The following is a 15,631-nucleotide window of genomic DNA, read 5'->3' on the forward strand; positions in this document are numbered from 1 at the left end:
CTGGTCACAACCACCAGCTTGAGACAGCAGTCAAGTGTCTAGAGGAAGGGCTTGTTTTTCAGCTTGGCCCTCTTGGCTATTAACACGTCAAGAGCTTGCATTCTAGTTACACCCTGCAAACTCTCCCTCAGGGCACATACTTGGAGCAAAGAAAGCTTTGTAGAAAGTGGGCCAGATCTACTTCACCAAAAAAAGCTGTTCGTCCAACTTGGAGGAAGGGGGAAAGCATGAGGGATGCTTGACTGCAGGAGCAGGGGTGAGTGGATGGCAGCCTCCAAATGCAGCAGAGGCCAAGAAAAAGGCACAGAGCAGCTTTGGAAGGAAGAGACCGTGGGGCACCAACCATAACATGCAAGTATGCACACAAAGGGCTTACTGTTAGCCCCACATGCATGCCAAGAGGAAGTAGTTTATGCAAGCACACCCAAGAATCAACACAGGAAGGGTATGTGCAGTGAGGACCTAGATGTACCCCAACCACACACAAGAGCACAACATGCATGTGTGTGAAGAGCATGTTGCCACTGAGAGGCAGGGAAGCAGGCCATGCAGCAGAAGTGGTCTCCACTCTTTAAGAGTGTGAGTGAGAGAGAGGTTGAGGTGTGGACACGGCAGGGGGAGACACACAAGACTGCAGGGAGAAAGTCGGGGGAAGGAAACACTAAGCAAACAAAAGAATATCTGGTGGCTGTGAAAGGGGCAGCTCTACCCTCTCGGGCATACAGAGACAGCCTGCTGCCTCCGAGCAGAATGGCTCCATCGAGCAGTCCAGCCCTTCCAGAAAAGGAGCGCTGCTGGAAGTTCCAGCTTGATCCCAACCAGCAGACCCCTCCACATACCCTCACCCGCCTCGCCCAACACCACGAGCCACAGAGCAACACAGTCTTATCCGACGACTGTCTTGTGGCAGTGAGTTCCACCTGGCAATTCTCCATGCGGAGGCCTTCCCCCCTCCTCCTAGCTTTGCCCCGGGGCGGGGGGGGGCGGGCAGCCGACCGGCCTTCTTCCTTCCATCCTCTTCCTCCCCGCCACCCACCCGCCGGCCGTGCCTCTCACCTTCCCTTTCGCGCAGGTGACGGAGCGCAGCGCCCCGAAGAAGATGGGCAGGAGGGCCATCAGCACCAGGCTGCCGTAGGCCAGCGCCATGCCCTCGGGGGTGGCGGGGGGCCGGGCCCCAGCCGGCCCCACCGAGGGGGAGTCGGCGGCCCCGCTGCCGTTGTGCGCTTCGGCCTGCTCCATTGCCTCCAGTCCCCAACACAGTCCGCACTTCCGGCCCGGCAGAAGAAGCCTCGCCAGCACCCAGGGACACGTTCCCTTAAGAGCCGGAAGCGCCTCTTGGCGCGTGCGCGGCCGGCCTCGGAGCCGCCCCCTGGATACCGCGCCCGGCCTCCGTTGCTAAGGAGCCCGCAGGGCGCGGGGCCCGAAGAGCAGCACCGCCCCCTCCCAGACTCCGCCCCGGGCGGCCTGCCAGTGAGTGGGGGGCGCCCGCCGCAGCCCCCCTGCCCTGCCCTGCCCTGCCCGGCCATGCTGGGGGGTTATATTTGTTTCAACCTCCTTTATTTCGTTTTGTGGCAAAACGCCCAGAGACGTCAGTTTGGGGCGGTATAAAGAATATGCTAAATAAAACAAAACAAGTACATAAATAAATAAATAAATGCATTCTTTGGCACGCGGGACCCCTGCCTCGCCCCGCTGTCGGCGGGCGGCTCCTGCGTGCAGTTCTGGGGGCCTGAAGTCAATAACGGACCTTGCAGAGCTGGGAGAGGAGGCGAGTCCGTGGTCCGCAGACGCTGGCGACTACAACTCCCACAATCCCTTGCCAAAGGCCGTTGCAGCTGGGGATGCTGGGAGTTGTAGTCCGCAGCCTCGGGGAATCCCTGTTGCAAGGGACCCTGAAGTGGCCCCTGCTGTTCTTTTGCGGTCACTTCGCTCCACGGAGGCTTTTCCTTCTTGTCATTTGTTTCCACGGAAAGCCCATGCAAAGCTGCCGAGCCGGGAGAAAGCCAGAACCAGTGAAGAAGGAAGATGTGAAAACCAGAAAGCTGGAAGACTGGGGCGGGGAGGAGAACAACCCACATACAAAATCAGTGTGGCAGCAACAATACTTAATAGGCCCCAACGCTGCTTAAAGCCTTGGAGAATCGAAGGGCTTGGGCGTGCCCTTTAAAGGGTAAAGGGTTGCCTTCTGCCTTCCGCAAATGGGGTGCTGCCACTTCTTGGAAAGGCCCCCCCATCTCATTGCCAACTGCTTGACCTCACCTCCTCCATTGGGCACCCTGCAGAGGACCTCTGGCCTACACGTTCAGGCTAGGGCAGGTTCATATGGCTGGCGTTCTTCGCACTGCCAGGGCCAGCAGCCCAACCATATAGGTGGCCTGGGCAGTGGGCAGTCACCTAGAGCGCCCAGCTTTAAGGGGCGCCGTGCAAAATGGGTAGCCCTGCCTCCCCATTGGAGGGCTGTTGGCTTGTTCCTCTAGGAGGGTCTAAAATCAGCGGAGGGGACATCAGAAAACTTGTGAGCAAGCACACGTGCTCACACCTTAGAGGGAACAGTGTGGAGGGCATGCCCTCTATCCTGCTGTTGCTCAAAAGAATATATATATATACCAAACCACAATGAAATGCAAGAGCTATTGTTTGACGACTGAATTATGTGTAAAACTTAAAGTTGTTTAATGCTGGACTACAACTCCCATTTTCAGCAACAATGGCCAAAGTGCCTGGGGATGAGGGGAGTGATCCCTATCCAGCCCCAGCACAGCTTCCCTCTAGTGCAGTGGTTCCCAACCAGAGTGCCTCCAGATGTTGCTGAACCTCAACTCTCAGCATCCCAGCTGGGGATGATGGGGGAGTTGTACTTCAGTACACATCTGGAGGGACCCTGGTTGGGAACCACTGCACTAGTGGCTATTGTATATGTAGATGGTGAGCCCTTTGAGGGCAGGGGACCATTTCTCCTTTCTTATTCTTGCTTCTTATTCTTATTCTGTTTTTGAAAAGCAGTATATAAACCATGGAAATAGTAATAGGCGTTGTAGTCCAACAATATCTGAGGACTCCTGCAATTAACAGCAGCAGTCATTGGTGATAAGAAAATCCTTGTCTCAATTCAAGCCTGAATGAATAAAATCAAACCTCTTGGTAAAGTCTAATTCTCCCTTTGCATGTCAATGGTGGAAGAAGGGAGTGAACGTCTATTAAGCCCCACAGCCTCTAGAGGGCAGCACAAACCCACAGCATTGACTTGGTCCACAGTCACGAAAGAGAACTCTGCCCTCAGCAGCCTCACAGCTCCTATTCCGTGGCACCTTCACTCCTCCAGCCCCCTGCCACACTCCACATCCAAAGGTCTCCTGCTCTGCTCTTTCTCCCTTGTTGCCCCTGATGTCTAGAACGTCTTCCAGAAATGCCTGCATGAGGCCTCTTCTTCCTTCCTTTAAATCCCTACTTAAGACCCACCTTTCCCATAATGCTTTTGAACTAAACTAACACCTTAACTAACACCTAACTAACACCTTAGTCCCCATACCATATTATAACTGAAGCTTATATATATATATATATATATATATATATATATATATATATCTGAAATGTTTGCATCTTCTTCCCCTATTTACCACTGCTTTGTGATGCGGTGATGGCCACTAGCTTGGATGGCTTTAAAAGGGCTTAGACAAATTCATGGACATCAAGTCTATCAGTGGCTACTAGTCTGGTGGCTATAGGCAGGCACGATGCCTCTCAATACCAGTTGCAGGGGAGCAACAGCAAGAGAGAGGGCATGCATGTATCTCTTCTTAGAGGCATCTGGTGGGCCATTGTGTGAAGCAGGATGCTGGACTAGATGGGAGAAGCTGGACTTGGAGAAGGCGCTGCCAGTCTGTGTAGACAATACTGAGCTAGATGGACCTATGGTCTGACTCAGTATATGGCAGCTTCCTATGTTCCTATGTTCCTATGGGCTTTGCACCTGAGCCAGCAGGGCTGTTCTTCTTTTGTTCTTATGCTTTCATTTCCTTCCCTTCCCTGTGTCAGTATCTAGATTGTAAGCCTCTTGGGGCAGCGATCTATTCTCTCATTCTTTATACAGCACCATGTGCATGGGTGGCACTACAAAAAATAATATATAATAAGAGCAACTCAAATCTCTGCCATTACCAAATACATTACTTCTACTCTTACTGCTCTCCAAGAGAGATATCTGCTACCCACCAAAACTACCAATTTCTTCACTTCAGATTGTGACCCTTTTTTGGAGAGGTTTTGAGACAGGCACAAATTCAACAAAGAAACAACAATTTCAGTGTGAATGACCTGAGGAATAATCACCATCAGTTCTTCCTTTGCTGGATTCATGCATAAGTGCTACCGGAAAATGAAACCCTTGGGGTGCTGTACCTCGTGGGAAGCTGTTTGCTTGAAGCTTCCCATCGTCTGACTGATCTCAAATTGCCACTGCACACATGCATGCACGCACACACACACACACACACCAGAAATTGTGGTGTGATTGAAATCAGCTGCACCATGTGGGAAACAGCCATTTTGCACTAAGAGATTCCCAGGAGGTGCCACATCCATACAGTCCAATTTCAATGGTTATGTCAGAATATGCAAACCCAGTATTCCTCTTGCTTCTCTAGAACCTTCTGCTTTCCCGATCCGCCTGGTCACCATCTGCAAAGTGAGTGGGGGAACAGGTCCCCAGTGAAATGGCATTGTAAGTGAAATCAAATGTTCCATGTTTGGCTGGAAGGAAGCCAAAGAGCTCTGGAAAATTGGCTGGAATGTGTGTTTTCCTTGTGTATCCTCCCTCCCCTTCTAGGTCGCTGGCAAGCTGGCTGTGTTATTGTTTCCTCCTCAGCATCTCCCGACCTCATGCTCCTCATGTTCTTTGGCCTCCTCTGTTACTCAGCAATCTGTGGCGACTACTGACTTGGTTTGCTGTTTTTCCACACCTAAGACTACCTTTCTAAGCGACCCTGAAAACCAGGAGAGGAGAGCCGGTCTTATGGTAGCGCGCATGACTTGTCCCCTTAGCTAAGCAGGGTCTGCCCTGGTTGCATTTGAATGGGAGACCAGAAGTGTGAGCACTGGAAGATCTTCCCCTCAGGGGATGGAGCCACTCTGGGAAGAGCAGAAGGTTCCAAGTCCTGTCCCTGGAAGCATCTCCAAGAGAGGGCTAAGAGAGACTCCTGCCTGCAACTTTGGAGAAGCCGTTGCCAGTCTGTGAAGACAATACTGAGCGAGATGGACCAAGGGTCTGACTCAGTATATGGCAGCTTCCTATATTCCTAAATGGTGGAAATCAGGAGGGCTATGACTCCCAGGCAGGAAGAGCGTACCTGCTTTGCCCGCAGAAAGTCCCTGGTTTGATCTCCAACATCTCTAGCTGAAGAGATGGCAGCTCCCTATGTTCCTATGTACCATTCCATATAGATCCATAGGAAACGGCCTTCTCTTGAGTCAGACCTTCGGCCCATCATCTAGTTCAGTACTGTCTGCACTGACTGGCAGCAGCTCTCCAGGGTTTCTGCTTTCAGGCAAGAGTCTTTCCCCAGCCCTACCTGCAGCAGATGCCAGGAACTGAACCTGGGACCCTCTGCATGCAGAGCAGCAGCTTTACCGATGAGCTACACCCCATCTCCAAGAGGGGTCGAGGCAGCCTTCATGACCAGAGCACTCTCTACAGCAGCCCCATCACCTCCTGTAAAAAGCACCCCTGTTGCTGTGCTTTTTACCAGAGCATGATGTGCAGGTATTAGATTTATTTCCTCAGATCTTGATATCCATGCTCTGCGCCTGGTTCACACACTCATGCACATCTGATGGCTTGTCCCTGTCAAATGTCAAAAGTATACAGTAGCCCTTTGAGTGGTCTTCTGGCGATATGAAGGTTCTGTTTGTGGTGATTGATTTGGTATAGTTCCTTCACAGATGCAGGTCATCAATTAACTTGTGGAATTACTACTTGTGGAAAAATAGTGAGAGCCTTCAATTGAGATGTCTTTTCCAAGAGAAATGGGCAGATTGTGTCACTCCAAAGAGGTAGCACCAATTGCTACACCCTTGTGAAAGACTCCAAGCAGACAAACTGATGAAGAGGTATAAGCTTATCAGTGCATGTTAACCATGATGCTAGCAAAATAGAGCTCTCTGTCTAGGGGCAGTATACCTTTACATATACTTTCTTTCTTTATTTCATTTAACACATTTGTATTCCGCCCAAAATGCAAGTCTCTGAGGGGTTTACAACAAAACGATAACAACAACAAAAAAGTTAAAACATTACAATTTAAAATTTAAAACATTAAAACTATTAAAAACACAATTAAAACAATATCTAATTAAAAGTCTGGGTGAACAAATTCATCTTGACTGCCTTTTTAAAAGTAGTAAGAGATGGGGCAGTTCTTATTTCTGCAGGAAGTGTGTTCCAAAGCCTCGGGGCAGCAACGGAGAAGGCCTGTCTCTGAGTAGCCACCAGACAAGCCAGTGGCAACTGCAGACGAACCTCTCCAGATTATCTCAATGGGTGGTGTGGTTCATAAGAAGAAGACATTCTCTTAAAAGTACTTCCCACTTCCCCAAACTGTGAGGAGTTCCAGGGGTACAGTGCTACTTGCATTCTAATTCTAATACTACTTGCATTCAGCATCTTATTTATTTATTATTTCTCTGTGTAAAACCGCCCTGAGCCATTTTTGGAAGGGTGGTATAGAAATCGGACGAACAAACAAATGAATGAATACATGCATGCATTCTGGCTTCCTCTGGAGGATGTATGGTGTCTGAATAATTTGGTTTCATTACAAATATACCAGTTGAGTATTATTTATTTATTTATATTTTATTTATTCAATTTCTATACTGCCCTTCCAAAAATGGCTCAGGGTGGTTTACACAGAGAAATAATGAATAAACAAGATGGATCCCTGTCCCAAAGGGCTCACAAACTAAAAAGAAACATAAGATAGACACCAGCAACAGTCACTGGAGGTACTGTGCTGGGGGTGGAGAGGGCCAGTTACTCTCCCCCTGCTAAATAAAAGAGAATCACCATGTTAAAAGGTGCCTCTTTGCAGGGGTTGGAACTGAAATGGCAGATGAAATAACAGTTCATTAGATGGAATTGAAATAGAGTATTCCTACAAGCAGCAACAGGATACATCAGCTCTCCAGAGAGAAAATTCTGCACATTTTTTGCACATGGCTTAATGCTTTGGGGTAAATGTTAAGCGAAGCCACTTCAAACGACACTTGTGGCATTGAGGGAAGCAGCCCCTCTGCTCTGCTCTTGGATTTTGATTTGAAACAAGTTCACATGGCATGCTCCGTGTTTTCCTTCTAGCCAATGGGGGCGGGGGAGAGCTTCCTAAAGACCGATATCTCCATTTCTAAAGAGAACATCCCTCTTCTTATGCTAATAATTCTACATCAGTGCCTCTCCTTATTTGCTCCATCATTTTCAGAAAAAGTAGCTTAAAACCAGCATTTTAAAAATCCAGAAATACCTCGGGTTAAGCTAGAATTCACAAGATGAAGCCCAATTTGTGTGTGGAGTGCTTCCAAGGATCTTGGATGGACTTTGGGGTAAATTTGGCTGGTGTCTGAAAGCACACACTCTCTTCTGAAGGAGATTGGGAGTAGAAGCCCTGTGTGTCAAGCCTCCCCAGTTGTTTCAGCTCTCAACTGCAGTCTCTCACAACTCAGTCTCTGTCTCACACAGAACCTGCCTGCCTGCCTGCCTGCCCGCCCCCAGGCAGGGGCGTAGCAAGGCTGGAGTGGGCCCAGAGACAAGATTTTAAAATGCCCTCCCTCACTGAAGCTCAGCTCATGACGTAAAGAAATCTGAAATGCAAGTCATTGAATGGTCCTAGAGAAAGACCTGCTGTTCTGGTTGCTCCAGGTCTTAACACTCACATCCATTTCGGAGGATGAATACAACTGAAGGAAGCCCAGGTGGGTGCGCGGCTGGGGGAGTCAGTCATGTGACAAGGCAGTGGGCCCCCAGACAACTGTCTCCCCTTGCCCTATGATAGTTACGCCCCTGCCCCCAGGGACTTCTTTTCACACACTCACACCAGGGCCCCTCCCATCAAGTGGAGGCCTGTGCCACCATACAAGAGCTTTCTAGCTCCCTCCCTCATTCAGGAGACATTCAGACGCATCTACAGCCTCCTGGACTATCAGCCTAACAAAGCAATGGCCAGCCCACATTCCTGAGAAAAGTCTTCCTAGGATACCTTTGCTATGGACAGATGGGGAGGGGTGGCCATCACCTTCACGCAACAGCACCGCTTGCTTTGGGGATCCTCCTGGCTGACTGCTGTGGTCCCCACAGAGAGTGGTCTTTAAGGGAGGCACAGCGAGAGGCAGATGGAAGAACAGCCTAGGCAGGATCTGATGTTCTCTGCATCCATCTTTCTTATTCATTCATTGATTGGTTATTTCTCTATGTAATCCGCTTTGGAAACTTTTGTTGAAAAGCAGTATATAAATATCTGTTGTTGCTGTTGTTGTTGTTACTAATGGATTTCTGAACATGTAGTGAAGTTTATTTGTCTTTCACATCCTCTCCTACTTCCCCACTGCCAAAATATCCCCGTGCAATGTATTTTGCCCTTTGCCTACTGACTGTTCTCGTGACCCTGTCAAAATTCTGAATGGAAGCAGAGCCCAGGAGAGAGAGAGAGAGAGAGTTGGGCTCTTTTTACATTTATCTTGAAGAAGAAGAAATCCGACAATCTATTTAAAGGCCCAAGAAGGGATTATTCATCATTTCACATTTCAGTCTAAGAACGGAGATAAAGGGCTCAAGGGAACTTTGGTTCTACTTTTTCCAGATCTGGCCTTTCGCCTGAGATTATGTTCTTTCCACTGGACACAATCCACTGGTACATTCTCCGGTATAAGCCCCACTGAAGTGGATGGGCGCTACACAAGAGCATTGCCATTCATTTAAAGGAGAGCTGGTCTTGTGGTAGCAAGCATGAAGTGTCCTCTTTGCTAAGCAAGGTCTACCCTGGTTTGCATTTGAATGGGTGACTGCAGGTGAGTGCTGTAAGGTATTCCCCTTAAGGAATGGGGCCGCTTTGGGAAGAGCATCTGCTTGCTTGCATGCAGAAGGTTCCAAGTTCCCTCCCTGGCAGCATCTCCAGATAAGGCTGAGAGAGATTTCGGCCTGCAACCTTGGAGAAGCCACTGCCAGTCTGGGTAGTCAAGACTGAGATAGATGGTCTGACTCAGCACAAGGCAGCTCCCTATGTTTTCAGTTTATAAATATAATATAAATACAAATATTTATTCTATCACTTTTCCAAAAAAAAAAAGTGCTCAAAGCAGTCTACATAGATAAGATGGTTCCCTGTCCCCAAAGGGCTCACAGTCTAAAAGGAAATATATGGCAGACACCAGGAACTGGAAGGATGCTGTGCTGGGGTTGAGAAGGGTCAGTGGTTCTCCTCCTGCTAAATGGGAGAGAATTGCCCCTTTAAAAGGAGCCCGTTAGCAGGGGCAGTTGTCCCCAGTAGTGACCCTAGCCATTGGGAACTATCCCTGGTCCTGTCCGCATATCTGGGTTCTGTTCCTTGGTCACTCCACAGTGTGACGGAATCCTGGAACGATGCAGACTGTAATACATGCCTTTCTACAGGCACCTGCCCCATGGAGCTTTCAGTCTAAATTCTGATGGGGGGGGGCTGGGGGGGGTAGATGACAGAGATAAGGGACCATCTCATGGCTTCACCCAGGCTGCCTACTCTTCCCCTCACAGAATACGTGCAGCAATTCCATCATGCCGGAGTTAAATCCAGGGCTTGCCCAGCAGGACCTCTTGCCTTGCTACTCCAAGAGGATGCACTTGATGGTCTGAGAGATGCTGCACCCCAGGATTCTTGCCCCCAAGCTGAAGAGCGCCTTCTTCTGCAAGATCCCCACCGTACATTAAGGTCATCTGAGGAGGCCAGTTACCACGTCTCCAGTTACCACCAGCTCGTCTGGTGGCGACTCAGAGGTGGGCCTTCTCTGTAGCTGCTCTGGGGCTGTGGAATGTGCTCCCTGAGGCAATCTGTAATTTTAATTCTCTATTAGCCTTCAGGAGATCCCTTAAACCGTATTTGTTTGGCCCTGCATTCCAGGGTTTTTAAATGGGTTTTAATATTTTAACCTGGTTTCAGGGTTTTAATTACTGCGATTGTTTAATTGTTGTTTTAAAATGTTTTTTTAAATTGTTAATTGTTGTTATATTGTTTTTTAATTTTTTATTTAGCTCTTTACTGTTTTAATGGTTTGTTTTATTATAAACTGCCCTGAGCCATTTTGGAAGGGCGGTATAAAAAGCAAATAAATAAACAAACAAATAAATAAATAAATAAGAAGAAGATGTGGGGTACAACTCCAATATTGCATGCTCCTGACTGGCACCCTTCAACAGAATATTGCTGCCTCAGGTAGCTTTTCCACTCACCGAGATGTCCCGGCCCCAAGCTGGCGGAGACTCAAATGAGGCCAGCGGTCTAAGAGCAAAGTGTGGCTGTGCCCAAGCTGATCTCCCATACACCTGCATAGCAGACCGGAGGGTTTAGCAGGGTCAGAGCAGGTGGCACAGTTCAAACAAGAGGCTGATGCAGCTCCGGAATGATGGACCTCTTGTTAGAGGCTCCCAACTTCTCCAAACTCTGAGAGGTTCCATGAGCAGCGGCGTGGTGGGGGTTCTTTCCCTTGGGATGAGAGTGCACTGCTGGAGACTGGAGGTGCCTTTGCAATCTTTGCTTTATGTAGAGAGCAGTGCGGGGTGGGGACAGAGGCGTATCTAGGGAAAATAGCGCCTAGGGCAAGCACTGAAATTGCGGCCCCTGTCCAAACATCTGACACCCATCTTTCAGATAACTTTACCATAATATCAGCTCAAAAATACAAGTCAAGCTCGTTACTCTTTTAATATTTCAAAAACTATTTAGCAGTGGACATAGCCAGACCAAAAAATGCTGGAAAACTACACATTTCAGTATGCTGGGGCTCATGAAATGCCCAAATACTATATGGAGGTGTACTTGGAAAACTAAACAGAAGTGCCTATTTCTCTACTGTGCATTGTAGCATCACTATTACATAAGTTTTAAAAATAAATGGAGAATTTGGCTTTTCCCAAATACTCTGAAAATAATTAAAGGATATGCAGAGTAAACTGTGTCACTGCTTGGAATATATTCTAGTATTTCAGAAAGACAGTTAAAATGAGAGAAAGAGAGCAAGAAACTCCCAGTGGGCCTTAATACTAAGGATATCACATTGATTCAAACTCACCATTAATAGCCATATTATTAAGATATCACATTTAACTCACTTATCACAAGAAGAAAAGTAAGAGCAAATGAATACAATCCTAGCTCATAAGCTTCAGCTCAGTATTCACAAGGCCTGATTCTCTGTACATAGTGCCAAACTCAATATGTGTACAGTGACTTAAATTATATTTTTAAAAATGTAAAAATTTTTCCCTGTAGCCCCTTCGGGGGGCTTCCTAAAGGCTGTGGGGGGGGGTGTCTGCAAAGGTTACCCCTCCCACCACTGGCCTCTAGGGCCTTGCAGGGACTATTTGAGCATGTGCAGTGGCCATTTATATATATATATATATATATATATATAATGGCTGCTAAAAACAAAATGGCCACTGTGCATGATAAAATGGCCTCTGTGAGGCCTGGCCTGGCCTAGGGCCTCACAGAGCCCATTTGAGCATGTGTGGTGGCCATTGTGTTTTTGGCAGCCATTTTTTTTAGTTTTAGAAAATGGTGCCCCCTTCAAGTGGCGCCCAGGGCACGTGCCCTACCTGCCCCACCCTAGATATGCCCCTGGGTGGGGAGGCAAACGCACTCCTCTAAGCAGAGGCAGCACCGCTAGTGCTAATCCCAGCCTCAGGTCCCAGAGAGTCCTGGCAACTTTGGCAGCTAGCTCCATAACTCCAGCTAAAGCCTCCTCTTGTCTTCACATCTGAATGGCAAACTCCCTTCCTCATCCACCCACCCCCACCCTGCAGAGCAGAGTGCTTGTCTCAAACCTCCTCACTCTGGCAGGGAAGTACCCTTTCGGGAAAACCATCCACAAGCATTAAGAAACATTAGCATTCTTTTATCTGAACACAAAACATAAGTAGCTGCCTTCAACAGAGTCAGACCCTTAGTCCAGCGAGCTCAGCAGTGTCTACACTGACCAGAAGCACCTCTCCAGGGTTTTGGAGCAGGGTCTTTTTTAGCCCCACCTGGAGATGCTGTCAGGGATTGAACCTGAAGTTTTCTGTGTGCAAAGCAGGTGCTCTTATCGGGTCTTTTTAAGGACTCGCCATGCAGAAAAGTATGGCATATTGTGTTTGGCCAGCATAATTCCTGTTAATCTTACTGACGCACAGGATACTTAAGAGAGAATCTCCTTTGTCATGAACCCTGCTGCCTATTAAGAACACCACATCTTTAAACAAGGACACCGTAGACCTGGAAAAGGTACAGAAGAGGGCAGCCAAGATGATCAGGGGCCTAGAGCACGTTCCTTATGAGGCAAGGCTACAACAGCAGGGGCTATTTAGTTTAGAAAAAAGACAACTGTGGGGAGACATGATAGAGGTCTATAAAATCATGCATGGTGTGGAGAAAGTGGACAGAGAGAAATTCTTCTCCCTCTCCCATAACACTAGAACCAGGGGTCATCCCATGAAATTGATTTCCAGGAAATCTAGGATCAACAAACGGAAGTACTTATTCACACAACACATAATCAACTTGTGGAATTCTCTGTCACATGACGTGGTGACAGCCTGGATGGTGTTAAGAGGGGTTTGTATCACTTCATGGAGGAGAGGTCTATCATTGGCTACTCGTCAGAGGGCTTTAGCCCACTTTCAGCCTCAAAGGCAGGATGCCTCTGAGTACCAGTTGCAGGGGAGTAACAGAAGGGGAGAAGACATGCCCTCAATGCCTGCCTGTGGCTTCCAGCGGCATCTGGTGGGCCACTGTGTGAAACAGGATGCTGGACTAGATGGGCTTCCTTGGGCCTGATCCAGCAGGGCTGGGAGGTCTGGTTATGTTTGCTGCCGGCTCCTCTGGTGGTGACCCTGGGCTGGGCCTTCTCTGTGGCTGCCCCAGGGCTTTGGGATGCACTCCCTGTCGTTTTTTCATATAGTAGACTTTACTGCAAGTTTGAAGTTACCCAAAAAAACTGATGCAAAAAGTTTTTTCTTTTACCCTGGATATAAATTGGGCTACACTCTAACAGGCAATAAAAAATCTGAATCCTGTGCGCAGTGTTCCCTGATAGCTTGCAGGGACTTCCGGGGTAAATCTTGCTGGCATGTGTAGGCACACCTTCCATTCCAGAGGAAATGGGAGCTAAAAGCCCTGTGTGAAAAATGCCCCTGTCAAAATAAGAGCTTCTCTATCTCTGGTTGCTTTTTAAAAGACCCTTAAAACACACTTGTTTTCTCAAGCTTTTAATTCTCATTTTAAACTGTTTACTTGTTTTACTCTGCAAAATTATTTTGTTTTATTCTGTGAATTGTTTTAAATTGTTTTATTCTGTGAAATCCTTTTAATTGTTTTTATTTTATTTTTATGTTGTAATTTGGATTATTAACACCATCTATCTATCTATAAATATCAGGCTGTATATAAACATGACTGGCAGACAGACAGCAGAAGGAGCAAACCCATCACTCTGGACCTTCTTGCCTCACATTCTCCTCCATCTGGAGCAACCGTTGCCAGCCACTGCATTTGGGCCTTGGGTGCAAAGGGAGAACCTGCCTTCCCATCCTGTGGTCCCCGAGAGTGGCTTCTTGCAAGGTGAAGCACAAGGAGGCGAGCCATTGGCCTCAGCAGCCCGCAGCAGTGTCCTGCTTGCAGGGAGCCAGCCAGGCGGAAAGGGCCACCGGTCAGAAGCTGCACGGACGGAGGAGTGTGGAAGAGTCAGCCACAGGTCCCTCCTGCTTCTCCGGGCTTCCATCCCAGAGTGAGGCTGGAGGAGCCGTGAGGTTGCTCTTGCCCTTCCTCGGAGAGGATGGCCTCCTCCGTGCCATTTGAGGGAGACGTCTTTGTCGAGGTGTTCCCAGGCTGGGTTCTTCTGCAGTCCTTTCCCTCCTGCGATGGGTGTGACCTTCTTGATGAGCGGCTCCTCCTAATGAGCGGGGGGGGGGGGCGCCCAAGGAGCTGCAGCTGCCTCTGCTTCCCAGCAGCAGCTGGGGTTTCTCCTCCCTCCCCCACGCTGCCTGCAGGCTGGCCACTGGTCAAATGGCTCCCAGGCAGGGTGGGAGAGAGAGGAGAAACCCAAGGGGAAGTAGAGGCAGAGGCAGCGACCCCCTCCCCCCCAGCCCCTGGGCTCATCAGGACACGCGGTCACTGCTAAAGTGACTTGTGTGCAAAGGCACCTCTGGCAGCTGTGGAAAGGAAAGAACTTGAAAGCTCCAGTCCTTGAGGAGAGGAGAGCTGGTCTGGTGGCAGCAGCAAGCACGACTTGTCCCCTTAGCTAAGCAGGGTCCACCCTGCTTAAATATGAAGGGGAGACTGTGGGGCTATTCTCACAAGCAGCACAAATCGGGCTAGGAGAGCCTAGCCTGATTTTTGCTGCTTTGTAGCCCTCCCCTAAGCCCGGGTTTGCGGAGCAAGCGCTCCGCAAACCTGGGCTTCCCGATTGTGAGTAACCACGGCGTGGCTCCGCACCGTGGCTACTCACAAGTAGACCCCCGGAGGGGAGGCGAAAAGCTCAGTATACAGGGCATACTTGCGCAGGGCATACTGGAGCTTCCGGGGGCCGCGCAGCCCCCGAGCTCTCCAGCCCCTGCTGGCTCCGTCATGGAGCCAGCAATCGTGTGGGCGGCCGATCCGGCCGCCCAGGGCTCCCGCTCTGATCATGAGTGGGGAGTGCAAAAACCGGGTCTCACTGATCATGAGACCCAGCTCCTCATGTGTGAGCACTGTAAGATGTTCCCCCCAGGGGATGGAGCCGCTCTGGCAAGAGCAGAAGGTTCCAAGTCCCCTCCCTGGAAGCATCTCCAAGATAGAGCTGAGATTCCCACCTGCAACCCTGGAGAAGCCGCTGCCAGTCTGTGAAGACAATACTGAGCTAGATAAACCAATGGTCTGACTCAGTATATGGCAGCTTCCTATGTTCCTATGTTGAGGATGCAAGGAGGGGAAGCCAAGAAGCCCAGGGCAAGCATTGAAAGGCAGGGCTTCTCAGAGCTGAGCACCCAGATGTTGTTGGGCCATTGGGGCTAGGGAGGACACTCGGGTGGTAGTCCAACAACATCTGGAAAGCCAGCTGTAAGAACCCCTGTTTCAAGCTGTGCATTCAAACCCTTGCGAGTGAGCAATGAGGCCAGTTCTCCAGCAGTTCTCAGTCTTTTCATCTGTGTGCAGAATGAGTTTTTTTCTGGGCGGCCGTATCCAGGCAGTGTGTGCGCACATATGCATTCAGAGTAGTGCCTTCCTGATTCAACCTGAGCGGGATCTAAAATGAACTGAGCGAGCAGACATCAGAAAATGTGTGAGTGGGTGCACATGCGCACACCTTAGAGGGAACAGTGTTCTCCAGGCCTCACACACAGGGAGGGGAACTTAGCAACACTGACAAAGGAGGC

General features: G+C 49.1%; 1 protein-coding gene across 3 annotated transcripts in view; it reads right to left on the minus strand.

Annotated features, from left to right (window-relative positions):
• The window catches only part of HM13 (histocompatibility minor 13), a 32,570-nt gene extending 31,226 nt beyond the window's left edge, over window positions 1-1,344 (minus strand). The window contains exon 1 of one of the 3 annotated variants that reach the window (XM_053247693.1): window positions 1,057-1,344. In XM_053247693.1, the coding sequence (XP_053103668.1) occupies window positions 1,057-1,239 (183 nt within the window). In that variant the 5' untranslated portion in view covers window positions 1,240-1,344. The remainder of the gene's footprint in view (window positions 1-1,056) is intronic. The other 2 variants (XM_053247694.1, XM_053247695.1) reach the window with 2 other exon arrangements.
• Window positions 1,345-15,631: the final 14,287 nt, after the last annotated feature.

Source organism: Hemicordylus capensis, chromosome 4, assembly GCF_027244095.1.
Source record: "Hemicordylus capensis ecotype Gifberg chromosome 4, rHemCap1.1.pri, whole genome shotgun sequence".
In the NCBI taxonomy this organism is placed as follows: domain Eukaryota; kingdom Metazoa; phylum Chordata; class Lepidosauria; order Squamata; family Cordylidae; genus Hemicordylus; species Hemicordylus capensis.